Genomic DNA, 26,010 nt, shown 5'->3' on the forward strand with positions numbered 1-26,010 from the left:
CTTGTCTATTTTTGTCCCTCACCCTTCTTCGCCTGGCTGCATCGACACGATTTTTCCGGCAACTCGACTCGAGAAAGACTTTATTCTACACCACGGCTATTGTACATACCGCTTAAAGTCGAATAATCAGTTGTTGTGCAAAACTTCGCTCTCCAACAGCCAGTTGCAGCTGTTCATATATTTTGTGGTTGAACTATGCTACAGCTTTGGAGTAGTCATTTTTGGGCTCTCTTCAATATCCTGATTACCCTCTGCCGGTTGTCATCGCTGTCGAACGCGGCTCCGACAGACGGTGAGTTTTGCTACCCTTTATCTTCTCCGCAGTCGTAATAATTTTGTCCCTTCACGTATCTAGTCCCTTCAGCCGCGTCCTTTTGGGTTCCTTCTCTACCAGACATTCACCAAGACCCTATACATCCATTAAACATCTACGCCGGTCATATTTCTTCTGATCCGCATGCGTCCGAGGCAGAGCCAAACGCTATCACTGCTCACCTGTATTTCGTGCTGGTTCAGAATCGAAGAACGGCGGATAAGGAAAGGGTCATGTTCTGGTTCAATGGAGGGCCGGGGTGTTCATCGTTTGATGGGCTCATGATGGAAGTCGGGCCTTGGAGGATGGATGGCAAGGGCGGCTTCAAGGTTGCTGAAGGCGGTTGGGAAGAATATACGACTATGGTTTATGGTGAGTACGCGTTGTGTGTTTGGTAATTTGTATCTGACCTAGTGTTGCAGTTGATCAGCCCGCTGGTACTGGTTTCTCGTACACAAGCTCAAATGACTTTGTGCACACGTTACAACAGGCAAGTAGGCGCAGAATTGTTTCACTGAAACTCCTTTTTTGAAGGGCTGTCATGCTCATTCTGTGCACTCTTAGGGTGCAGAGCAGTGGTTGGAATTCCTTCGTAATTTCTACAAGGTCTTTCCTCAATACAAACGCATGGATGTACGACCACACTTTCACCTCAAATACTGAAAGACTCATTGTTCCTTCTAGACCTATCTCGGAGGAGAAAGTTATGCTGGACAGTATATCCCTTACTATGGTGGGGTGTCAATCATCGATTTTCTGCTTGAATATGACCGCTGATTTCGTATACAAGCTGACGCTCTCCTGAACTCGGATCTATCGGTACCTCTCAAAGGTGCAGCTATCGGGAACGGCTGGATGGATGCTCGTCGGCAGTACCCCTCATACCTTGAATACTCCACCAAAGTAGGGATATTGGAGGAGAATTCTGATGTCCGTCCTGTTATGATCGTCCATGTCTTTCTTTTCCACTGACACGTAATTCAGGCGTGGAAGGAAGCTAAGCAGAAAACAGACGCTTGCATGACTAGCGTACACGAAATTACTGATCGAGAGCCAATCTCAGTACCCGCATGCGAGAGTCTGTTACTGGATGTAACCAAGGTTCGACAGAGAAAGTAGGTGTGATCAAGTTCGTTTCATTGATATCTCGTGGAGTTGAATGAATAAATTTCGCAGGGTGGAGAACAAGGACATGTGCATCAACATATATGATGTTCGTCTGGACGATTTAGCACCTGCGTGTGGGATGAACTGGCCTCCAGATATTAAGCCTATCACCACATACCTGGACGTACGTCCGTCTGTTTTTGTACATCTTTGCTAATCGAGATTTGACGCGATATGATACAATACATGCCCCATAAACAGCGCAAAGACGTCGTCCGTGCTCTTCACGCCGAATCTCATTCTGAATCCTGGACCGAATGTCGAGGTCGTATTCATAGAGAGTTGCACGAAAACCAGTCGAACTCGTCGATTACTGTGTTGCCTCGAGTGCTCGAAAAAATCCCTGTGTTACTCTTCGCTGGCGACCAGGATTTAATTTGTAATTATATTGGGATGGAGGCGATGATTAATGCGTTGAAGTGGAACGGGGAAACTGGACTTGGGGTGCGCAATCTTCTAGAATCACGCTCAGGGTCGACTGACGTATGGGCTTTAGACGGTCCAAACCCGTTCATGGAATGTCAATGGCGCGCCTGCTGGGACATGGGTCTCGTCGAGGAATTTGACTTATACCAAGGTAGATCAGATATCCGCGCTGTCCATGCCATTTTTCCGATATATCTTTGTCTTATAAGATTTTCAACGCATCACATATGGCACCCTTCGACGTTCCTCATGTCACGCACGACATGATCCTGCGCTTCATGGGTGTGGACTTTGCCAGTATCGTCGAAGGTTCAGCAAAAATTCCGAGTAGTGTTGGCTCTGAGACTAAGCCGATGTATGTGGAGGCTGAAACTGCGACCGCTACTCCTGTGCCTACAGGAAAGACGCCGCAACAAGATAAAGCTATGTGGGAGGGTGTGTATATCCATTCAACGTCGTTTACCTTTCACTAATCGCATATACTAGCATACTATAATGCCGGCTCCACTGCGCTCGTCCTCCTCCTCATCGTCATATTTATCGGTCTTTTCATCTGGTGGCGAAGACGTCAGGCGCGCGCGCAGAGCCTACATTTACCTCTCAACCAATCCGAGGCTGAGGCTGAAGAAAGTATACCTCTAACTCGTCGTGGACAAAATGATTCTGTGCAAGATTTTAGACCGAGGAAAGGGAAAGAGAGGGCGGTGGTTGAGTCGTCTTCGCCAAATGCGCCGATATTCGATGTTGGGAGTGATGATGAGGATGACCAAAAGTATCGGGATAAGTAAGCAGAATGACTTTTGAGATGAAATTGAGATTCGGGTGTTTGGTTTCTTATAAAAAGATGCTGTGGAATAATTATAATGTACAGACTTTTCGTAACTTATCACCATTATTTTGAGAGGCTACCCAGCGCTTATTTACTGTACATAACTTGCTTTCAACTTCAATCGTGTTCGCAACCCTTTGGAATATGTCTCGTTTATCGCGTGCAACGCTCAGTAACCGTGGTCCTAGAGACTCTGTTTTCAACCGAGGAGCAGCCGACTATCGAGCGGACGCGCAAAGTCATAAGTGTCCAGCTGATTTGGAAGAATGTGTGGCTTCATTGGAAGATTGTTGTGAGGAGGTAATATCTCATTGGTTCTTGAAGGTCAAAGCACCAACGCTCGCACCGTACACGTAGGCCCACGAAATTGGAACATTACTGCGGGCAGGAACCCAGGACCTTCCTCGAATGACCAAAATTATCGAAAACCAGATAGTATGCTAATCCTCAACGAATCCGTCAACGACTCATCTGTCTGATACATTCCAAGGTATTTGCACTAGCGCCGTCATCTACTCTACAACATTACAAAAGGGACCTTATAGACGAAGTCGAACCTGCAATTACCGAACTTGTGGAGAAAGCCCAGGCAGGATTACAAGCTCTTGAGAAGAAAGAGAAGGCGTTGGAAACCAAAGTGCGTTTGAAAGCCTGCATCTCGTCTTGGCCCTCATTCGCGCCTTTGCAGCTCAAGGCTGCACAAAATCGACCGATCTTAACTAGCCAGACTACTGCTGCCCAAAAACTCGAACAAAGAAGGCTAGTAGCATTGACAAAACAGAGGGAACGGCTGGAAGATGAACTGAAGGCTTTGGAGAAAGACGTGGTAGCTCTAGTGAGTTTCAAAGAATTTTCCCTGTCGTTGGTGAAAACATCAATCTCATCCACGGCTCTACAAAGGAACGTTCTTCGTTATGTACATAAAGTCGTGACGTTTTTCAAGACTTTTACGACTTGTATAACATCTTATAACATCCAATATTTGCGAGCGCCGGGCCCTCCTTCGCCCACGGTATTTCTTCCATTGGCCCCGGCTGTTCCTCAATATTGGGACCGTGTTGGTTCTTTCCTTTCCTTCCAAAAACCAGTGCCTTCCCGTCGCCATAGGTACAACTGGTTTGACTCCTTCGCATTAGGTACTTATCTCCTTCTTCCGCCCTCCATCTCCCAATACACTTAATGGTAGGTTGTATTGTGGAAATAAGTCTCGGAAAATGTGACCAAGCAAGGTGTAGGTCCCCGCAGGGGTACACTAGTTCAGAGGGTGTCAGAGTCGGGATGCTAATTCTCTGCAACTTGAACCTTCCATCCCATTATCCCATCATTTCACAGCTGAGATCTGGAAAATTACCCCTGGATTCTCCGCATGCTGGTTCAGGGAGGTTCATGGCTTGTATCAAGGAGGTTTAAATACCGTGATATTCTCTATGTATTTTCTTTCCTTTCCTCATTCTTTGTCAATAGTACCTCGGCTGGTCCGATATACAACAACTCATCTGTTTCTATGCGGAATCCGACATGTACATGCCTCAGCCTGCTGCTTATCTTTCTCCTCGAGTGGCCGCTATTCACATCCTCAGCTCCAACGCCTCCTTCGGGAGCAGGCTCAAGCTCCAGCACGTCACATAACGTGGACCTTCGGGTCCATCGATTCTTTGACATTGATCCAACCTGTAATGCTCAGCGTGGAGTTGAGAGAGGGCTTTCAGACATTTTTGAATTAGCAGAGGTAGCCCAACATATATCAGAAGATTCCGTTGCGTGCGTAGACTCTTCAATTCCTACCGATTTCGTGAACCTGAATCCATTGGAAACTTTGACATACAGATACCAACACTACTTCCTAAGTCGCAAACAGGATCCTCATGAGTTGGATATAGTTCGAAATATGGCCAAGTCTATACTAGTTAATGGGAATTCAAATAAGAAGACAACTATCAAGTGTTCTGCCATGGACACCGATCAGGGCGCGTAAGTATCTATCAAACAATCAATAACTCATGAGCCTGACTCTGCATATCATAGGATGGCGCACACTTCCTCAGGGAAAATAAATTCCCCTTGGATACATCTCTATCCGCTTTATTTCGAATTCCCTACATTCGATTCAAAACCATTTATCCAGACAGGATGGTGTACACCTCCTCCCCATAACCTTATCAAATTTCTTTCACAAGGCGAAATTGGCTATCATGAACTCACACATCTTGAACATATTGCAAAATATGCTCTAGAGTCATCCTCAGTGACTGCTTCTGATCATAGACCAAAGATGGAGATGCGGTGAGTCCCGAAAGCTCATATCTGAGCCGATAACTGAGTCTAGCTACAAACAGAGGAACTTTTGATTTTTTTATTCACAAATCTCTCACGTTCTATCAATCTGCTCGGATGTTGAAAGATCATTGGGTTGACTATTTATCCCAACCTAATAGTGCCACACCCAAGCCTCAATACTATCCTGACGAAGTTGCCTCGAGCTTTGAGCTCGCCGCAGTTGGTAAGTTTATATTGCTTCAAAAAATCGCAGTGTCTCATTGATTTCCATTTGTGTATGCAGAGACTTTCTTCGAACAGAAATGTCAGGCACATGGATGGACATCAACGCAAGTTATCCCAGCAACAATACAAGACCTTCAATTGGACTTGAACCCATTATTTGATCATGCACGAAAGCAAGCCAAGACTTTAGGTGTGATCGGGGCTTACCGTTAATAATGACAAGGAGCATCTCAACCTTGTCCCCGATGTTGATAAGTAAGGTCAGCTCGGGCGAGGCTTGTTAGTCAAACACTTCGCTGTCGTGGGCTGTCCAATCGTAACACTTTTTGGTGCACATCTCTGGCACTCGTTTATAAGGCTTGAAATATTATATATTTTGTCGTACTTTGCTGAAATGGGTGAAGGCGAAGAGCTTGTACAATCAATTAAGCAGACCTTTCACTATGGGGTTGCGTAGGGCGTTCGGTGGCTGATCTGGAGAGTCTACCCAGTGATGCTGTTAGTACAAGCCCTCTATTTGCGTCCTCAAAGGACCAAGGCTTGCCATCAAGTAGTGGAAGCTTCCCATCATGGGGTTCAACTTCTAGATACTACTAGATACGAGGGAGTACAATTGCTTTTTTCCTCTTCCACAATAAACTCAACGATTGCCGGTGATCGTTACGCCCGTATTATAATGTAGTACACCTTCAATTCAGAACAAAAATCGTTCTCTTGTATGTAAGTGTTTGAATTTTCCAGACTACCTGTAAGCTGTACATGTTAGTTTAGGTTTGCTCTCGATACTCGATTATCCAGTTGCAGCGGCTCCGAAGGCCTACCCCGAAGGTCGTCAATCGTACCGCCCCTTTTTGTCCGCGAAATCCGGGCGAGCGCTCATTTGAGTAGGTAAGCGCCTGACTCTAACACAGCTGTTGTTCTATCACTGGCACTGTCAGAACTTGAATCTCAGTTAGATTGGCTGTCTTTGGACCGTTCATAAGCTTTGTTTTACTCCCTCGCAGTTGATCTTTCTAGGTGCTGTGAGTATCATAATGATGATAAATTTCACGATAGGTGTGACCGTAATCACCCAGCATGCTATATTGCGAACTGCCATCATTAAACATCGAACATGGCATTGTATGACGCTGGCTTCAACTCTCCTTCTCTTGTGAACGATGATCCTTCACCTGACTACCACGCTCTAGTCCGCAGGTGCGCTTAAATCAAAACCGCACTGATAAAGATGCTGAATGCTTTCCTAGTAACACCACTGCCACTGGTTCTTCGACCACGAGCAGCGTGAGCTGGGGCTCCATTGACGACTCGCAGTCCTTATCCTCCCCCGTGGCCGTCAAGTTAGTGATATTCAATATCTCCAATACCCACTATGATGCATTGTTTTCTCGTATCTTAAAGGCAGCTATATACAACCACTCGACGATCGTCACGCCGCTCAGAACGATATCAGTATACATATAACCTGATAGCGGGTTCTGCCCCACTCCAATTTCTGATTTCGTGCGTTCGCAATTACCCCTATGCATGGTCTTAAGCTAATCGTTTGCGACCTGCAGTGTAGAACCCGTAAGCGGCAAACCAGTAGCGGGGAAATACCTTTTCCGCCTCTCTCTAAAAGTCGACAAAACCGAACGTCCCCTTGCTGAACCCATCTCATTGAACCTTAGCGTGGACCCCCGCAAGCTCGAGTTTATCGTGTTGTGCGTATCAATCTGATTGCGCTGTACTGGGCATGATGTATGATGGCTGATCGTTTTCATCAAATGCATAGCGTCTTTCCCGGAAAAACAACTATCCCAGCAGGCTGCTTGTGGTCTTATCGTGTTTGGTTGCGGGTTAACTTCGTGGATCACCGGATATTCGGCGATGATGAACTTTGGGTTGGGAAAGATCCTGATTTTTCGTCCATAGCAGATGCATCGTTTGCACGTCTCAAAACTGTTAATGCGAATTCTCAGCTGTACGATGGAGTCGTAGGACGGGCGCGTGTGCAGTTCATCGCAAGGTAAGTCTTCAAGCTTCGAGTTTCATGATTGCTGTGTTTGATGTATTGAATGTATCCCAACTCCGCTTTAGGTGGACACACATAGCGGAAGGGCTGTACAAGTGCACCCTTGAATATGAATCAGCAGGGGTTGGGGGCATGCTTTTCGAAGATTTCAGACTCATACTGCAAGGCGACCCACGATCTGTCTCATTTCTGATATAGTGAGCACTCTTTGAATACTGTCTGGATCCACCACGTCACTGAATTCATCATTGCTTGTCAGCACTGTGCCTATGAGCTCAATGCCGGCGGGAGCTTCTCACCGGATACGTGTCTGGCTAAAAACTTTCCTCCCTTTTCCAAACGACCAATCGTCCAACATATCCCTCCCTTTTAACGACTCTTATGTTTACCAACGGATATGGAAGTCCGACTCACTGAAAATCGGTGCTCGTCTGGACTTTTATTCCCTGGGTGCCAAAATGGTCATGGGCTACTCGAACGGGCCTCCTAAAACTTTCACAGTTTCACAAACCAGGGACAAATATGAAGCCAAAGGGAGCATTGAGCTTGGTTGATGCTACTCATGGCTGTTAACAACATCTGTCATTGTCCTGTTCCGATCTTTGCTTCTCTGTTTTTGAATCCAAGTCTGGGTTGAGCGTTGTATCATAAGGTGTCATTTTGTATTATCTTTATTCAGCTGTACAGAATAATCTTCTGTACGTGATACGTACAGACTTTTTCCTCTATATCATTCTATCATGTATGTAAATCATGTAAAGCCATTTTTATGCTTTTCAGATGACACGTTGAGAGTGGAAAAAAATTGGCAGATGGAATCGGTCAAACTTTCTGACCATTGCTATTCTCTTTCTCGTGCTTGATTTTTTCACTTTCCCTCCACTGCTTTCCATACAGCAGCACAGCCCAGAGACACGGGCTGAACACAAACCATACCCCACTAACGAAGACGCCCATAAGACCTATCCCAATCTTTTCAATCATCAAAGGTGCTATGGCGGTACCTCCCGAGCTCATCAAACATCGAAATAAATTGTTGGCCGCTGTAGCCGTAGCTGGAGTATCTGCATGTGTGTCCACAATCAGGGTATTCAATCCCTGCTGCGCGCCCGAGTAAAACAACCCTAGGAAGAAAAGGGAGACCTCGATCCCAGCCAAACTCGCGTTCGTCTGCATTGCCCATGCGTATGCTAGAAGAGTGCCGCAGGAAATATAAATCATAGGGATACAGATTTCCAACCTGATTCGCTCAATTGGGAATATTTCTAGTTGCTGCTGTCGAGATAAATCGAGTGGGACACCCAAAAGGCGTGCGTGCCGCCGAAAGTTCCAATCGAAGAGTAGTCCACTCGTCCAACGGGAGCATAATGATCCGAATCCTAGAGGGAGGTAGCAGAGACCCACTATGGCTGATGAAAAGCCAAAACGTGCTGTCAGCTGCTCCGATAGTGTCGTCATCACCATGAAATAGCCCGCAAAGAAAATCGCGCCGAAACCTAGCGTGATGCCTCCTTCGGGTTCTAGGAGGATACGGAGCGAGGAGATTGGATTCAGGCGCTTTTTTGGTTTATTGATAGTTGATATATCTTCTTCGACGCCTTCTGTACCATTAAAGTGATGTCCACTTCGTATACGCAACCATTGAGCCAGACTTAGGTCCCACCATGCCGGTTTCACACTCCCGTTGCCCACCACCGCCCTGCCTGTCTCAGGCATGAACATGAATATGATTACCAGAAGCACGCTTCCGAGGATGAGAAGAAACCAAAAGATGGAACGCCATCCGAGGAACTGATTGAGCAGGCCGCCAATCGTTGGTCCTAATGCTGGACCTAGGCTTATTCCTAATCCTGCATACCCAACCCAAGAACCCCGTTCAGCTCTCGTCACCATATCGGCAACAACAGCGCTTCCTAGTGCGATAGTAGCTGAGCTACCCGCAGATTGTAGACAACGCAAAACCATCAGTGCTGCATAGCTGTCTTGTAAAGCCAATGCCAGATTTGCGATTATGTAGATGGAAAATGCGAGCAGGTATGTCGGTCTGCGTCCGTGAGTATCAGCCAAGCTTGCCATAAATGAAGGTGCCAGACCTTGGAAGATCTGGTAGGTGGTGATGGTCAGATTGACCAGTGAGGTTCTCACTCCGAGGTCTGCGGCGATTGTGTTCAACGCCGGGAGGTAGATCGACCCAGTCAGCGGCGAAACAAGGCCGGCGAAGGAGCCAATGATTAATATGAGCATTTTCTGCGACCTCGGAAATGTCGAGTATAATGGCTCCTGTCGTTCTCTAATAGTACCTTTTTCCTTCGTATTATCATCAATGGGAGACGTTGCTTCCGCAGCATAATCATCTGCTGTTGTTGTTAACTCTTGACTAGAGTCCTCGGAGAGATTTTGTTGTGGCTCTTCGACCTTGGAGTCCTCGATAGGTTGCGCCCGTTCCACCATCCAGTTTCCAAGGTTTGGGGAAATTAAGAAGGCTTCCCAGATTGTATCCTAAAGACACTTCGCGATGTAGAAGCGAATTTATGCGGCAACGACCAGCATTCGTTGAAGTAGTAAAGAAGATCATCGTACGAGAGAAAATTGGATTCCTTATACAGAGTGCTGAATCGGATGACTTCCGAAAGCTTACTAATAGTTGAGTATATCGGGACTCCTTCCGAAGATAAACCGCCATAAATGATAGCTCTTGATAGCTCTTCGTCTCCTCGCGTACAGAGGAACGATAACCATATCAATATCAGTTCTCATCAACTGGTCTCGTTACTAACTGCCGACAGCTCTTTCGAGTATGTTCAGAAATGGTAACACAAAATAGAAAAACACCAAGAATGTGTTTGATTGAGTTCCTTGAATTTGTAGGCAGTGTATGTTATACTGTTCGGATCTGCATCGTTCTTTGGGAGCCCTAAATGGAGTCCATTAGACACCATGATCCTCTGTTACAATCAGCGTGATACCTTGTTCGTGCCGTTCAATTTATTTTCACTTCAAATGGCCACCTTCGTAGCAAGGAACTCGTTCCATTCCTTTTCACCCCAGCTACTAGAAACTTCGTTCGCAACCAATCCATCCCAAAGAACGGTGGGAGAAACATGAATGCTGTTTTGTCGCGAGAATTTAACTGGAAATTCCAATGAGACAACGTCCGAATATGTAAGTGAACAGAATTACTGGTGTACTTGAGATCATCAGTCACCGCGTTTCCTCCGTTCGGGGAGCCTTTAAGTTCTAGAAGATCTTTAAAATCGTTGGCCAAGCTGCTCCCGATTACACTTTCGGCGAGTTTGGTGAGTTTAGTGCGAACCTCGAGAGGCGTGATGGTGGAGGTTGGTATATCAAAATATTCTCCTTGCTGCTTGAAAAGCTACGAAAAGTCAAAATCATGCAAGTTGTGGAGAGTGCAGTCAGGACACACCGCCAAAGCAAAAGGCCAGAATTGTTGGGGCGCGACACGGGCGACCTACACTAACATTGGCCGAAAAAAACAGACCAGGGCACACAAGCTACGCACTGCTAATCCAGCTTCATGTACAAAAGTTGAAGAAGCGTGCCAAGGCTGCACCTGCGGCCTGAAAATTACTTTGACTTTATCGCCATACTTCCCACCATCAGCGCAAAGGGGTACAAGAACAGTCTATATAGTCAAGGCCATTTTCGCACTAATCAGAGCGTGAGAGCAGCTTATATGCGCTAGTCTGCGATCCTACCTGAAAGGACAGACATAGTCCACTATAGATTACAACGATAAACGATCAGTGGAATACTACAGCGACACATACAGAATATATCGAGCGTGTGTGGAGCATGAGCAGATCCAGCGATAATCAGAGGTCGAAGATTGGGTTGTAAAGCCATTGTGGACGGGAAGAAGAGAAGACAAATGTTGCAAAATCGCGTCACCGTTCATTCAACTTCAAGTATTTCCTATTTCGGTTTAAGCGCCCGTAGTGATCACGTGAAGCATCGTTCTTTCACCTCTTGAGTTGAAGTTCTTCGTTCCGATACACTCACCAGTTGAAGCATGGATTTCGCAACCTTTTTATCTCAAATAAACGATGCTTTAATCTCTGAAAATGGGCCAAATCTGGCGTATCTCCTGCGGCCAACAAGTCCACATGGAAAGTCACTAGTGAAGGAATTTCGCTCGAACGCAACTGTGAGTCGATTCATGATATGTTAGCCTTTTACAATTAAATGTTCATAGCAAGGAAGTCTGGAATCCGCGTACAAGGGTGCTATACGTAGCCCTTGGGATGACATCGCGATAAAATATGTCTTGACTTGCACCTGTGTTGCAAAGCGAAGATCTCAAGAAGCATACAAAGAACATTCGGCGTTGGTGCTGTGAGTATGTATCATACCGCACTTCATCGGACAAATCCCTCATTTTCCTGTGATCCCAGCTTATTTTTGCGATTCTTCACGGAGAACCGAGGATGGACACTTCCTGCTCTTTTCTCGATCCTCCGGGACTTGCGGGATCTTGCATTTGATGTATGCTCTAGCTTCTATGGAGCTCGGAAACCTGCTCACACGAACATTAGGCAGACTTTCATGCAAAGTATAATGGAGAGAAGAGCGAGTGCATGGAAGATGCAGCAAGGAAGATAGCGAGTGCGTTTGGGAACTGTATTACCGATAGGTGAGCAGCTCTGGTCATAGACTCCCGAAAATATCTGACATTTATTTTTCTTCAAGACAATCACCTCCAGAGCAATCAAGAAAATGGGGCGTATACTATGTGGTCGCGCTGGTTTTAAAATGTTATTTCAGAGTTTGTCTACATCTGCTGTCTTCTCGATGGTATTCAATCACCTCACGCTGTTCCAGCTGAAACGGATTTCCCTCTCAAAAAACATTTTGCGAGCTCTCGAAGCCAATCGCGACATCCCTGCGTTGTCTCAATATCCACGTTCACATCAAGTACGCTGTGTCATCATTTTCTTTGGCTACAAACACTTATATCCGATGTTCAGGTCACGTTCAGATACTACCTTGGAATGCTACACTTTCTCAACGAAGATCATGCCAAGGTTCGTACCCCTTCGGTCAATTTCCAAAATTTCAACACAGCTGTCTCTCTAGGCAGAAGAAGAGTTGACACTCGCATTCTATCACTGTCACACCGGTGCTCATGCGAATCAAGAGTACGTAGGCGTGTATGTCCTGTGTTCTGTCTTGTTAACTTACACTCAAATCCAGGCGGATTCTGGCATACCTGCTACCTTTACGATTGCTCAAAGGCCATTTACCCTCAGATGAATTGATGAAACGTTTCCCGGTACTCTCAGAAATGTATACCCCATTTGTCACTGCTATTCGTCTTGGGGATATTGCTGCGTTTGATCGCGCACTGGAAGAATGGGAGTCTAAGCTGGTAGATCTCAGCTTGATGCTTACTGTAGAAAGAGCTCGTGAACTATGTTTGAGGGGGCTGTTCCGTCGAGTGTACGTTGTACATCCGTTCGCATCTGATTCCTCAATAATCTATTTACATAGGTGGGTGGCATCAGACAAGAATTCTCGCATCCCAGTATCCGTGTTTCACTGCTCTTTGCGGATATCCGGCATGGACGTGGACCAGGAAGAGGCGGAATGTTTGGTGGCCAATATGATATACAAAGGCTTCATGAGAGGTTATATCAGTCACGAGAAGCAGATGGTCGTTCTTGCCATGACCAATCCATTTCCAAAACTGGTTGATAGGCCGTCTCCGTTTGCATACTTATGAGAATATCTAGCTTTCTGCTGCAACAGTCTGCAAGATCATCTCTGCCGCTTTCTCTGCTACCCCATATAAGCCCAATGTCGTATGTGGGAACACGCTCAACGGAATGATGGATGCATCTGCTATTCGAAGATTTATTGTTCCTATAGAATGATGAGCAACATGAGCACAAAAGATACGAGGGCGAAGGGGTGTACCATAAACAAGAAGCTCAGGGGAAACGACACCGCCGAGCTCTTTCGGCATCATCGAGTTGCTTCCAATTGGATGCGTGCCAGGAGTGTATCTGATAGAAGTAGCAGAGCATCAACATGTGAGTCGAAGCCTCCTTCACGCGACTCACGTAGAAAGTACCCATTGACCAACTTCCTCATCTGCTGCACCCACTTGCGGCACGCCTGCCTCTGCCAATGCATTTTCAATGAGGAGGTCACTGAATGGTGGCGTTACCGCAATGCTAGAAACTTTCCGTGCCGCGGCGACAGCGATAATCATGTCGACTTCAGTAGTGAGATATTGCGCATCTGCAATTGGATCGACGGATGGATCGGTGGTGTTGATGCGAATGGTCCCACGAGAAAGTGGTAAGACTGACTGGGCCCAAACATTGATACTCGTGGGGCCTGGCGTATAAAATATCTCGATGAGGGGATCTTGCAATCAAACTAAGGAAGTTTTTGAGAATACATGCAAAGGAGAGGACGTACGGTCAATTTGGTATGCTTCAGCTATCAGAGCAGCTTGAGTCGTTAAAGTCTCAGATGTCACAATACCGTTGGTGGAAAGTGCGTGCTCTGCGGAAATGTTTCGGAGCATTTTGTCCACTGCAGAGGTGCCTTTCAAGAATATGGTTATTCAGAGGGTATCTATCTCAAACGCAATCACTTACCATTCGAACCTAGCGTGTCCGTCGCAGTAGGATGTGCCACCACCACCGCCAGCAGAACTTCCCCTCCCCCAGTGACGTTTGTAATGTTCGCGGAAGGTGTAAGGGAGAATGAAACATTTGTGAGTAGAATTTGATCCTGGAAGCTTGAATTCTTCTCAGCGAATAGACGTGAGGGGCTCGGTGAACACCTCTCACTTGGCACCCACTCCAGGAAGGTCAAGGACTGGTTCGATCCCTATACTTTGTAAAAACCTAGCACACAACATGACTGATTGACAGGAGTATCTTCCTTGAAGCAGTTACAGCATACGTCGTGTTTCCTATCCCACTACGCTGAAGGATAGCAGGAGACTTCACGGGATATCAATAAATGTGCACCCGCCAAAAGCCGACGATGCACCCACGTATATTGTTCCAGCAGAAAGCACCACCTCTCTCGAAACATTGAATGTCGACGTTGTACCCCCTGCAGTAGGTTCTATGAGAATCCCTGTAGCAGTGACGTTACCTCCTGCCCCTGTAGATGTTAGTAAATTATTAACTCGATGCCCAGTAAGCACCGTTAGCCCCTCTCTCTGTTGAGCTTGAGGATATAAATACGACCAAGCTGAAGAAGACCGCCGATCCATTTGCAGTGTCTCGTTGAAATGGATGTGATGATAGTAACTTGAATAATGCCCTACAGTGTATCGGAGTCCGCGCGATGCGTTCATTGGCCCCCAGCAGTACTCACCTCCGGAAAACCCATCTCCCATATCGGGACTCAGGGCTACCTCACCTTCGAAGACTGTGTTGGTCGTATTTTTTGCAGCGTTCTGGAGCGTTGGTGCGATGAGGGGCTGGGCAAATGAGACTCCAACAGGACCGTCAAATCCATGTACTACGGCTATGAAATCCGCTCCCTCGGCGCGTTGCGTTGGATTTGGGGGTGAAAAGTTTCTGATTTTTGCATGTAACTGTAGAAGATAAATTTGAGGTGATTGGAGTATTAGTGAGCAGTGTAAAAAATGAATAACCCAAATAACTAACGGAAGGAAGTCGTTCCATCCCCAGCCGGGATTTCCGAGTGCCTCAATCGCACTCATTCCGGCAAACGTCGGCCTTGAACCTATCATCGTGTTGATGGAGGAGCTTCCTCCTAGACAGCTTCCACTGGAGAGAGCCTTCAATGACGATTAAAATCGATTGGTGGAAGTTGGAACACACTAAGTCATTGGAATCATCCTACTTCCGTTGAAGCCCATTTGTGGAGCGAGATCTATTTGAAAATGGCATGGAGATGGTCTGCACACACATAGAGGGACATTCGAAGTCGACCAATGCACGGGGGAAAAAGACACGCTGATGATACTCACGTCCCAAATTTTGTAAATGGATCATTGATAACTTCATCGTTGACTAGGTCCGGTCCACGTTCGACTACCAGGACAGAGTGGTTGACAGCGAGGCGGTTAGCGACAGCTAATGCAGTTGTTCCACCACCAACAATGATATATTCGAATGGCGCAGTACCGAGATCGGAGGTATCATCAGTGATAACAGTAGAACGAACAAGTCCTAACAAAGTGAAGAAGAGGATGTAGTCCAGAACAAGGTCTACGGATTTCCACATCTCGAGTGTGTGCGACAGGACTGCAAAGCTCAAGTCCGAGCTTTAATAAGGGCCCGGGAGGGGGGCATGCTGAGACTCTCACATACTACTTCCATCTCATGCACAAAATGATACACTGCACGAGCAAAGAAGCGATCGCATATAAACCCAGTGACGCCGAGAAGGAGCAATGAGCTGTTTCTTTGAATTAGAGAAGTGTAGAAGTGTACATCGCCTGAAATATAGCACTCACGATGGTGAATAAATCCTTTCTCGTGACAACGTGAACTCTCATAGGGAGCTTCGTCTGGAATGCACCTGACATTTATTATGAGAATTTGGATGGCAATTGGCGGCACTCTTTAGCGACTCGTTCAGAAATGGTTCACGGATATTTTGACGAAATCAATAAATGAATGGGTAGAAGGTGAACGAGTTGAATTACAAGCGATATCAGCGTACAGACGGATTTAGAATAGATCAACCACTCCTCGCTCGGCAGATGCAACGGCTACCACTTTGGACTCGAAGTCAAGTATAGTCCCGCCCGTAGTCGCAACTAAACTCGAAGAAACAGTTCCAGAAGCTAGTCCCAACAGTTTCTCCAAATTGGAAGAAGCCAACGCAATGGCTTCTTCCCTAGAGATGTGGCCACCAGCCTCAATAGCGGCCTGACATATAATTTGATGAACTAACATGACTGGTAACAGGAGAGCAAACTCACCCAGCTAACATCAAATCTTGTATGCCTCACGGCCCATGCCCCGTCGGATTCAACACCAACACCAACAGTTACATTGTTGGCCAGTAAGGTGGATATGGCGTTATACTGGGTCAAAGGTGGTCCAGGTAAACTAAACATCACTTGACAAAGATATCGAGGATGAGAAGAATGAATGGAACTCACATTCTGCGCATGTCCCAGAAAGACGGGAATGGCCGAATTGGGGAAACAATGACACCAACGCTTGCAGCACCAATCTCCCTGGCCAATAGGTGTGCTTCGGATGCTCCAGCAAATGTCATTTGAATGACGGACTTCGTTTGTTCTTGAATGTCAGACTTGAGCTGAATCAACGAGGCCATGATGTCTGCATTATGGACATCAACGACCAGAGGTATCTTGCCCTGTAGCATATAGTTAAGAAGAGATCCGTTCCCTCATGCCATCCGATAAAGGTTCACGAACCTCCAAAACCTTTGAAATCTGCAACTCAAGGTCACCTCTTGCACCGCCAGAAAGTAGTCTTCTGAGCATTGCAATTTGTGTGCTGACACTAACGGAAGAAGACAGAGACAGAGAAACATGAAGAGCCACTTCATCCTGCATTATTGCTCCATCTATCAGTTTATGGGCAGCACCTGTATTAAATGCTGTGCTTAAGCCAGCCAGAAGGCCCGAGGAATACGGTGCAGTAACTGCCGTCGTGACACCACTTCGATAAGCCAGAAGGGCATCCCTGGTGGTGAATTGTAAACCATCCACAGCTCGAATGACAGCCGCATTACGTCCCAGAACACTGGGAACTTTATCTGTGAGAATGTCAAAGACTTCACCATCTTGAGTCGTTGCTTCGCCAGCGATGTGTACCAGGCCAAGACGGCTCCCATAGCTGAGGAGGCCAGGACTATAAAACAAAATTGAAAAAGCATGGCCTGGATGATTAGGTGATGACGTGCTCACGCCAAGGAGCCTCCAAGCAGATCGACCGTCCGCGGGGTCATCGTCAAGTTTGAAGAATAACCCTCAGAAGCCCCGATGTAGTTGAGTTTGCCATTTTGCACAACCGCGATCTGCGGTGCACCCAGATGGTCTTTCGCAAAAACCTGCTTCACACCGTTTCCCATGTCCATGAACAAAGTGTCAAAGTTTTGGAAGATGACAACGTCTGAGACTGATTCTTTTGGCCCAAGCGGAGGCAGGCCATCGAATTCGAGTGCAGCTTTCTTCTCTTCTTCGAAATTCGGAGTTTCGGGAGCATGTTGCAAAGCCTTGGATTTAGGTCGAACAAATGGACTTCCCAGTTGAGCGATACCATCAATGAAAACTTGCTTTGGGGTAGCGCCAATGGCTAATGGGTGACTGTCCCATAGAACTACATCTGCATCATAACCTACACATAGAATTCATGGGTATCAAAATCCAAGAAAGTCTAACGATTTCGAGGTACCTTTCCGGATAAAGCCAATACGGTGCCCTTGTCCCATTGTTTGTGCCGGGGTCGAGGTGACAGAAGCCAATGCAAGGTTGCTGGTCAGACCAAAATAATGGGCTTGTTGGGCCTCATGCTAAAGGGAATATCATCTCACTTATTGGGCATAAATATTATTGATCCGCACCAGAAGGAAACGTGAATTAAGGACTGGATGGTCGCTCTGATGATTGCATTAAGCATTGACCCTTGAAATAGAGAATGATCGACAGCGACCTTCATCACAACTTGAATTTCATTTTCAGCCAGGATACGAGGTGCAAACTCGGAGCCTCGGTACGATTCACGTTTATAGCGAGCTTTTGTGGCGAACAGTGCAACAGCAGGCGTTTGACCTATAGTTGAGAGGAATTACTAGTAATCGCCGATGTAGCAGACAACAGAAATATTGAATTTCAGCGCACCATAGGCTTTCTTCAATAAATCGGGAACCAGATATGTTTCGTGGGCATGATGGAAAGCGGCAACTGGGAAAAAGAGAACATGAAACCATGTAATTAGAGTAGAAGTTTGTGGAATATTACTTGAGAACTTGAATTCGTTGGTTAGGCGGACGATTCCGTCCAAATCAACGGCTTCATAGCAATGATTTTGAATCTGTGCAATAAATCAACCTGCAATCAACATTTGATCAATTTCAACCAGAGCGACATGCTTGCCTTGACTTTTCCTCTCAAAACATCAACTAGTGCTTCCCACTGAAGGTCCTCGGGAAAATCCCCGATGTTATCCCAGTGACCTGCAACAGCCTGAAACTCATGAATATTCAGCCAGATCCCTCAGTAATAATAAACCCCGCTAGCCTTTTCACAGTATGCATCCTGCTTTACCTTTAGTTTCCTGGCCTCTTCATAACTTGAGATTATTCAATTTTTGGTCATGGCGAAGTAAATAAAAGGAAGGGGATATTCACCCCTGGCGATATGCCCAAATTGTATCCACTGATGTCCTCAACTCGCGACTAGTTCACGATTTAATAAGCACCAAACTCACTTCGGGTACCAGAGTAAACGCGACCTACGGTGCCCAAATAAGCATGTGACCGCGATGGGTGGGAAACTGAATACTTACTAGGATTCTCGCCTGTTGGCGCGTTGAGATTATATTGGGAACAAGCTTTAGAACCCGTGCCTTTGCCACGGTGGCTCGCTCTGCTCGCACCGTGTGCTACAGCAGGGTTCACAGCTTGTTGGGGGCAAGCCCCCAAACCCCCCTGAGTCGGCGCCTTGCGCCTCCATACTTCAATATTTATTATGCAGTATTCTGAGCCATTTTCATTGCAAACAACATACTTTTCCTATCTAGAAAAACTTCTGGGTACATTAAGGTACACCATATTTGTAGTAAGGCAATGTCTATCTTCTAAAATTCAAAGTCAAAGTTAGAGACTTGCTATGAATTGAATATAAAACTTACCTCTACCAAACAAAACTTTTATTACAGCCTTCTTTATCATACTCCACATCTGTAAAGCTTGTATATTTGCCAGTCCAAGGGTGCCAGGTGAAGAGCACTCTCCATTACCCAAAGCACTTGGAGTATTTTTGACTTGTTCTAAATGGTTTGGCTGCTGGGAAGCTCTTTCAGGTGCTCTCAGACAATTAGCCAGTACCATTGCTCTGGAAAACACACAGGATTTGGAAATGCAACATGTTTTACAGATTTTCCCTGTAATTTATTTATTATCATTGCAAATGTAAGTCATACTGGAATCTGGTGCCTCTTCAAAACCTGATGAACTGAGTATGATACAGGGAATTGATTTTCCAGATTTATCACAACCCAATATTCCTGCTTCCAGAACTCTGACTCATCTGCAAAACCTGAATATTCAGCTAAGGGCCAAGAGCAGATCCCAGTGCTGCAAGCACTGAATGTAACATGCTTTGGGTGCTTCCACTGTTGGGAAGTGCTCTCAACTGTTCTCAGACCCTTAGCCCAAGATGAATATCTGCAAAACATGGATGTTTGCCAGAGCAAGGATACTGGCTGGAGAGCATTGTCAGCTGCTCTCCAGCTATTAGCCAAAAACCCAGGTTTTACAGATGTCAGGTTCTATTGCAGATACCTGGAAGTAATATTTCAAAGTATCATAATAGGTGCACCAATCTTGAGCTCAAGTTTTACCAGTGGAAGACCTGGTTCATGGATACTATTTAAATACCCAACAGGGTAGTGAAATTCATTATTGTTGTCCTCTCCTTCATTTGCACCAACACTATCAGCTCTCTAATAGGTGAATGCATTTCCTGCTAAAGCATCCAAGTAGTTAATATACTACAACATTTCTGTGGCAAATGATAGTACATTCAAGAACCCATGGATCATTGTTTACTGCAGGATGTATTGAGTTGAGACTTGTAGATGGCAAGCAATTTTGCTAAGTCAGAATTCTTCTTCATAATGCCTTGCAAAGTTTGAAGTGATTTCTTCAATTTGTAGCACTTCTTATATCAATACTGTAAAATAAGGCAGCAGCCACAGTATGCAGTATACTCAATGCATACATATGAATGTATCATGTCACAGAGTTCAACTGTTAAAGTACTCGTGGTGTTGACCCTCACTTAAAGTAAAAACTGCCGGAGAACACGGCATTGATTCCGGCGACTCCGCAGCACCGTTTCGTGGTAAAATTTAGGCGTTTAATCTGCTGACCAATTATTGGTAATCATGCTAAGCGCCCAGTTAGTCTTTTATAATATAGGATGAATTTCACTCAGGAGTTGGAGTACACATACCACATGCTTGTCTTTCGGAGAGAAACATGTTAGATAATGGCAATGCAAATAATCCGGGACGCGGGTATTACTTTAACTGTCTCCAGCGCGGAGGTTGCACTTCTTCAATCCCGGTGCCATTAAAGGTAAAGGGAGGCTCAAGGAGCATAGACGATGAAGACCGTTCTTTTGTGGGACGAAGTTTGATAACGAATGCTTGACCACCTGGGAGATGTTGATACGTGTCACGAAAGCAGAATTCGTAGTTCGGGACATTGAGTCAAAGCTCACCAATAGCGTTTGCTGAGCCCGGAAGAATTACTGCTGTGGTCACTCCGCCGGATATAGAGAGCTGGTAGGCATCGTCGTGAGTGTTCAGGGAGTCGAGGGAGCGTAGCCAAGGTTGGACAAGGCCTTTCCTTGAATTTGTGTCTGCTGAGCCACTTAACTTTGGGGAAGATTGGTCGCCGAGGTGAGAGTGCAAATCTACAATTCTGCAATCCGATCATTGGCTAGAAGATCCAAGAGCCTACTGTTTCGGACTAACCCAGGAGAGAGCCAAGAACCATTGGCATCGATAACTGAAAGATGGTGATACGTGTTCAATAAATGACCGGGGATTTCTCCTACTGCTTGAATCATGCCCTTGTCCAAGAGCAAGTCACCTAGAATTATCTCTAGCCCTTGAACATTCCCTGTCCAGATAGTGGCATTTTTTATCAATGTCGGATTTGTTCCAGGGACGTAACGATCAGATTTCTTTCGAGAACCAAAGTCTGAAGGTGGGCCAGGGATAACATTAAGAGTGGAGCATTTCCGGATGATTTGGGGTGCGTTGATAGGAACTTTTGCAAAAGAGCTCTTTGCGTCAAGGGTCCGAGTAAAGAGCCCTGTGTACACACAGACAACCAACAAACTGAGAGCCAGTGCCGTTCGCAGGGATGAATAAGGTCTTTTCGTGCTGGGCCGCTGCTGAATGTAAGGCGTAATTATGGCCTTTTCCATCGTGAACACAGTTTCAAATCAAGTCTGGCTTGTGAAAATACGCCTATATAAGCAGGGATCCGTGGGTTCCCTTATTGATTCTCACACAATCAGATTCTATATTGGTTAAAGGTGAAGAAGGGAAGATTCGTTCAAAGACTCCCAGACTGCTATAGACAAACCACGTCGACAGTCTGTCTCATAATAAGACTACCCACGTTCCAAGCTTCAAGCTTCAACGCGGAGCAGTGATTCACTTCGGGGCGAAGTAGGCGCCCGGTGCTGGCATTGTTCCCATCACATCGGTCACCTTATGATATTAGATGACGTGATTGGAGGCGTTATGTTTTTGGAGGAGGTGAGCTCTGGTGAGCTGTTCACTTCCAGAATGACTCGTCAAAGTAGTGAAACTACTCATTGAGAAATAGCACTTACAATATGAATTTCGCACAACTACTCCCATTTGTTGGGGGAAGCTTCGCTTGGTATGGCACAATTTAGCACCCTATAAAACTTCGAGGTGCACGTAGTCTTGCAGAATTCTAGATATTTACCATTAGAGCAGGAACAAAATCGCCGACATAGGGTTGATGTGCATGATCAAAGGAGCGGAGAGGCGGCAGTATTGTAAATGTAATCGTTTTGTCATTCTACGTACACGCAAATCTTGAACTTATCCCTGATCAGCTTCAAAATAGATCTACCACTCCTCGCTTAGCAGATGCGACAGCTACCACTTTAGATTCGAAGTCAAGTATAGTCCCGCCCGTAGTCGCGATTAAATTGGAGGAGACAGTACCAGAAGCCAACCCCAATAGTTTTTCCAGATTCGAAGAAGCTAACGCTATAGCTCCTGCTTTAGATATTTCTCCTCCAGCTTCCAGAGAAGCCTGGCATATGGGCTAGCGTCAACAGACGAGAAGGCTGGCATTATAAATAGACTCACCCAGCTCACATCGAATCTTGTATTTCGTACGGCCCATGACTCATCAAAATTCACGCCCACACCCACAGTGACGTTGTTGGCTAGTAAGGTAGATACAGCACTGTGCTGGGTCAAAGGTGGACCAGGTAAACTATCCAAAAGAATGAATCAGGATTTGGCAATGAGCGAGATGAAAAGGTTCAGTCACATTCTGCGCATATCCCAGAAAAACGGGAATGACCGAGCCGGTGAAAGAATGACACCAACACCTGCAGCACCGATCTCCTTTGCTAACAGGTGTGCCTCGGATGCTCCAGCGAATGTCATTTGAATTGCAGATTTAGTTTCCTTTGTAATCTCAGACTTAAGCTGAATCAACGAAGCCATAATATCTGCACTATGGACGCCAATAACCAGTGGTATCTTCCCCTGTACCAGCGCACACTTGCATTAGCGAAAAATGTTCTCTTACAAAATCGGCTTTACGAACCTCCAGTACTTTTGTGACTTGCACTCCAAGCTCACCTTTTGCACCACCCCCTAACAGTAATCTTCTGAGTGTCGCAATCTGTGTACTGACACTGACAGAAGAAGACAAAGAAAGCGACACATGAAGTGCTACTTCGTCTTCCACCACAGCACCTTCTATGAGCTTGTGAGCAGCACCCGTGTTGAACGCCGTACTCAAACCAGCCAAAAGACCTGACGAACACGGTGCAGTAACTCCGGTAGTGACACCGCTACGGTAAGCTAAGAGTGCATCCCTGGTCGCGAATTGTAAGCCATCCACAGCACGGATAACAGCGGTATTTCCGCCCAGGATAGTAGGAAGCTTGTCCATGAGACCATCGAAGACTTCCCCGTCCTGAGTACTTTCTTCGCCAGCGATATGTACCAGGCCGAGTGGACTCCCGTAACTGACCAGGCCGGGCCTAGAAAACAAAGATGAAGAAAGTCAACAAAGGAGAGGTTGACGGTTCGGATTACTCACGCCAAAGAGCCTCCCTGCAGGTCAACCGTCCGGGAGTCCACGTTCACACTTGTAATGCACACATCGGGCGTCCCAATACAAGCTAGTTTCCCGTTCTGCACCACGGCGATCTGTGATTCACCAACGTAGTTTTCCGCAGTAAAAATCTGTTCCACGCCATTTCCCATATCCAGGAACAGAGAGTCAAAATTCTGGAAAATTACAACGTCTGAAATTGATTCCTTGGGCTCAAGTGGAGGAAGACCATCGTGCTTAAGTGCAGCTTTTGTCTCTTCATCAAAATTTGGAGTTTCAGGTGCGCGTTGTAAAACATCGGATTTGGGAAAGGCGAAAGGCTTGTTGAGTTGGGCAATGCCATCAATGAACACTTGTTTAGGTGTAGCTCCAACAGCCAAAGGATGGCTGTCCCATAGAACAACATCAGCGTCAAAGCCTAGCTAAAGAAGTAAATCATAATCGTTGAGACTGAGGAGCATGTAGCGTACCTTTTCGGATATAGCCGATACGATGATCTTGTCCCATTATTTGTGCTGGAGTCGAGGTGACAGAAGCCAAGGCAAGATTGGAAGCCAGACCAAAGTAATGGGCTTGTTGGGCTTCATACTTAAGGAACCATTAGTTGATGGTGATTGTAATAGGGACTAGGCCCAAAGGTCAGCTACATACCATGAGAAAACGGGAGTTGAGAACTGGATGATCACTCTCGAGGTCAAATCAGGACGGACACATCAGTCACTAGAGAAGAAAGATATCACCTTCATCACAACTTGAATGCCATTATCAGCTAATATACGAGGTGCGAATTCGGAGCCTCGGTACGATTCGCGCTTGTAGCGTGCATTGGTTGCGAAGAGTGCGACAGCGGGAGTGTGACCTGAAAATTCGTGAACACCAGTAATCGGCGAAACATATTGCGTCGGCGACTGTACCATAGGCTTTCTTCAGGAGTTCGGGAACTAAATACGTCTCATGGGCGTGATGGAACGCGGCAACTATGAATCTTTACATGAGTTAACTTTATTGATGAACGAAGGTGAAAAGATTACTCGGAAATTTGAACTCGTTCGTTAGACGGACGATCCCGTCTAAATCGACGGCTTCATAACAATGATTCTGAATCTGTTCAATGATTGTTAATTGATTTTTGTTAAGCAGTTGCCAAATCTCGATAGGAGCGAAATCTTACCTTGACCTTTCCTCTCAATACGTCAACTAGAGCCTCCCATTGAAGGTCTTCAGGAAAATCGCCGAGGCCATCCCATTGTTTTGTTGCAGCCTGCGATACATTCAAATATTTGTCAGCCGGAAAATGCTCTGTATGAGAACAAACTGACTTTTTCACAGTATGCATCTTGTTTGACTTTGAGTTTCCTTGCCTCTTCGTACCTTGAGAATGTAAGTATCAGTCTTCAACTTCTTTGAAGTAGAAGGAATGCTTACCCTTGACGGTAAGCCCAAATTGTGTCCACTACGATGAAAACATATCACATTTCAGCTAGATACGTGATAGAGGATACAACAGCCTCACTCCGAGTGCCCGAATAGAAACGACCTGCAGAGAGGAGAGCATAGACATTGAGCATGTGACCGCGTCAGGTTGCAAATTTAAACACGTACTTGGATTTTCCCCTGTTGGCACGAAAGTGAGTGACAATGAAGTTGCTCCGAAAATGGAACAAATTAGGCATACCACATGCTTGTCTTTCCGAGTGATCATGTTAGGAAGGGCAATGGAATAAAGAAACGGGACGTACTTCAACTGTCTCCATCGCGGAGGCTGCACTTCCTCAATCCCTGATCCGTTGAAGGTAAACGGAGGCTCGAGGAGCATAGATGACGGAGAACGTTCTTCCGTTGGACGAAGTTTAATGACGAATGCCTGACCACCTGACCAGTTTACGAGAGACGTGTCAGATATTGTCAGATTCACGACTCAAGAGGAAAGATGAACGATGGATAGAATGCTCACCGATAGCATTTGCTGAGCCCGGAAGAATTACTGATGTTGTAACCCCACCGGCTATAGATAGCTGGTAGGCATCGTCGTGGGTGTTCAAAGAGTCGAGGGAGCGTAGCCAAGGCTGGACAAGGCCTTTCCTCGAGTTCGTGTCATCCGAACCTCTGAGTTTTGGGGAAGAATAGTCGCCGAGATGAGAATGTAGATCAACGATACTAAAGATTCGAAGTTAAGGGTTGATGGTATATCGCACGCTCGATTGACACTCACCCAGGAGAAACCCAAGATCCGTTCGCGTCAATAACCGATAGATAGTCATGATCATACGCGCTCAATATCTGAGCAGGTACCTTCCCAACCGCTTTGATAATTCCTTTATCCAAGAACAAGTCACCTTCCAGAATGACCTCTAGCCCATCGATGTTTCCTGTCCATATTGTCGCGTTCTTTATCCAAGTCGGTTTAGTTTCAGGGACGTAACGGTCAGATTCCTTCCGAGAACCAAAACTTGGAGGTGGTCCTGGAATATCATTGAGATGGGCGCATTTCCGAATGATTTCGTGAGCGTTGATAGGTACTTTGACCCTTGTATCAGCTCCTCGAGAGGTTGTATAGGCGGTGAATAAGCCTGCGTATCCACAGGCCACCAATAGACTGAAAGCCAACGCAGCTCGCAGGAGTCGATACTGTCGCGATTTCACTCTGCTGGGTCGCTCCTCGCTGTAAGGCGCGATTATAGCCTTCTCCATCGT

At 46.0% G+C, this 26,010-nt stretch overlaps 9 protein-coding genes across 9 annotated transcripts; 5 read left to right on the plus strand and 4 right to left on the minus strand.

Moving 5' to 3' along the window:
• The first annotated feature begins 5 nt into the window (after positions 1-5).
• On the plus strand, positions 6-2,838 carry C8R40DRAFT_1100231 (alpha/beta-hydrolase). The gene is made up of 12 exons (XM_046227887.1): positions 6-292; positions 356-685; positions 736-803; positions 878-946; positions 998-1,046; positions 1,104-1,243; positions 1,298-1,428; positions 1,490-1,604; positions 1,682-1,924; positions 1,977-2,057; positions 2,116-2,341; positions 2,393-2,838. The coding sequence occupies exons 1-12, from the start codon at positions 196-198 to the stop codon at positions 2,692-2,694; spliced, it is 1,851 nt and encodes a 616-aa protein (XP_046087575.1). The 5' UTR covers positions 6-195; the 3' UTR covers positions 2,695-2,838.
• Positions 2,839-2,879: 41 nt separating this feature from the next.
• Positions 2,880-3,915, plus strand: C8R40DRAFT_1042474 (Spc19-domain-containing protein; the record flags this gene model as incomplete). Its single annotated transcript, XM_046224083.1, has 4 exons — positions 2,880-3,035; positions 3,093-3,170; positions 3,226-3,372; positions 3,424-3,915. The coding sequence occupies 4 exons, from the start codon at positions 2,880-2,882 to the stop codon at positions 3,913-3,915; spliced, it is 873 nt and encodes a 290-aa protein (XP_046087576.1).
• Positions 3,855-5,590, plus strand: C8R40DRAFT_141625 (uncharacterized protein). Its single transcript, XM_046234154.1, has 6 exons — positions 3,855-3,917; positions 3,971-4,496; positions 4,563-4,706; positions 4,761-5,018; positions 5,072-5,235; positions 5,296-5,590. The coding sequence occupies exons 2-6, from the start codon at positions 4,102-4,104 to the stop codon at positions 5,448-5,450; spliced, it is 1,116 nt and encodes a 371-aa protein (XP_046087577.1). The 5' UTR covers positions 3,855-3,917; positions 3,971-4,101; the 3' UTR covers positions 5,451-5,590.
• Positions 5,591-6,129: 539 nt separating this feature from the next.
• Positions 6,130-7,939, plus strand: C8R40DRAFT_141829 (uncharacterized protein). The gene is made up of 8 exons (XM_046234155.1): positions 6,130-6,259; positions 6,314-6,434; positions 6,485-6,577; positions 6,639-6,740; positions 6,797-6,940; positions 7,012-7,245; positions 7,317-7,448; positions 7,511-7,939. Exons 2-8 carry the CDS (start codon positions 6,352-6,354, stop codon positions 7,803-7,805), a joined length of 1,083 nt encoding a protein of 360 aa, XP_046087578.1. The 5' UTR covers positions 6,130-6,259; positions 6,314-6,351; the 3' UTR covers positions 7,806-7,939.
• Positions 7,940-8,073: 134 nt separating this feature from the next.
• On the minus strand, positions 8,074-11,115 carry C8R40DRAFT_1169597 (major facilitator superfamily domain-containing protein; the record flags this gene model as incomplete). The annotated part of the gene is made up of 7 exons (XM_046231397.1): positions 8,074-9,750; positions 10,260-10,381; positions 10,432-10,624; positions 10,676-10,720; positions 10,772-10,894; positions 10,982-10,989; positions 11,040-11,115. The coding sequence occupies 7 exons, from the start codon at positions 11,113-11,115 to the stop codon at positions 8,074-8,076; spliced, it is 2,244 nt and encodes a 747-aa protein (XP_046087579.1).
• A 109-nt stretch (positions 11,116-11,224) lies between these two features.
• C8R40DRAFT_142080 (uncharacterized protein) lies at positions 11,225-13,333 on the plus strand. Its single transcript, XM_046234156.1, has 10 exons — positions 11,225-11,416; positions 11,465-11,604; positions 11,664-11,754; positions 11,805-11,902; positions 11,959-12,034; positions 12,091-12,183; positions 12,237-12,293; positions 12,346-12,407; positions 12,463-12,708; positions 12,760-13,333. The coding sequence occupies exons 1-10, from the start codon at positions 11,282-11,284 to the stop codon at positions 12,989-12,991; spliced, it is 1,230 nt and encodes a 409-aa protein (XP_046087580.1). The 5' UTR covers positions 11,225-11,281; the 3' UTR covers positions 12,992-13,333.
• On the minus strand, positions 12,998-15,489 carry C8R40DRAFT_1042448 (alcohol oxidase; the record flags this gene model as incomplete). Its single annotated transcript, XM_046224081.1, has 12 exons — positions 12,998-13,131; positions 13,186-13,274; positions 13,332-13,627; positions 13,655-13,824; positions 13,878-14,020; positions 14,073-14,129; positions 14,188-14,228; positions 14,282-14,515; positions 14,561-14,833; positions 14,903-15,023; positions 15,084-15,161; positions 15,233-15,489. 12 exons carry the CDS (start codon positions 15,487-15,489, stop codon positions 12,998-13,000), a joined length of 1,893 nt encoding a protein of 630 aa, XP_046087581.1.
• Positions 15,490-15,938: 449 nt separating this feature from the next.
• C8R40DRAFT_1042537 (carbohydrate esterase family 9 protein) lies at positions 15,939-21,406 on the minus strand (the record flags this gene model as incomplete). Its single annotated transcript, XM_046224089.1, has 18 exons — positions 15,939-16,139; positions 16,193-16,322; positions 16,376-16,596; positions 16,658-17,096; positions 17,153-17,582; positions 17,640-17,757; positions 17,809-17,844; positions 17,898-18,016; positions 18,086-18,148; positions 18,206-18,278; positions 18,347-18,430; positions 18,476-18,536; positions 18,595-18,622; positions 18,675-18,698; positions 19,642-19,670; positions 20,494-20,626; positions 20,693-20,895; positions 20,949-21,406. 18 exons carry the CDS (start codon positions 21,404-21,406, stop codon positions 15,939-15,941), a joined length of 2,850 nt encoding a protein of 949 aa, XP_046087582.1.
• A 668-nt stretch (positions 21,407-22,074) lies between these two features.
• Positions 22,075-26,007, minus strand: C8R40DRAFT_1042911 (carbohydrate esterase family 9 protein; the record flags this gene model as incomplete). The annotated part of the gene is made up of 19 exons (XM_046224122.1): positions 22,075-22,275; positions 22,332-22,461; positions 22,519-22,739; positions 22,801-23,242; positions 23,302-23,734; positions 23,787-23,904; positions 23,968-24,003; positions 24,057-24,175; positions 24,231-24,293; positions 24,348-24,420; positions 24,488-24,577; positions 24,636-24,687; positions 24,742-24,769; positions 24,830-24,853; positions 24,919-24,930; positions 24,992-25,002; positions 25,056-25,188; positions 25,271-25,473; positions 25,529-26,007. The coding sequence occupies 19 exons, from the start codon at positions 26,005-26,007 to the stop codon at positions 22,075-22,077; spliced, it is 2,868 nt and encodes a 955-aa protein (XP_046087583.1).
• Positions 26,008-26,010: the final 3 nt, after the last annotated feature.

This window comes from Lentinula edodes (genome assembly GCF_021015755.1).
Source record: "Lentinula edodes strain Le(Bin) 0899 ss11 chromosome Unknown C8R40scaffold_13, whole genome shotgun sequence".
NCBI lineage: Eukaryota > Fungi > Basidiomycota > Agaricomycetes > Agaricales > Omphalotaceae > Lentinula > Lentinula edodes.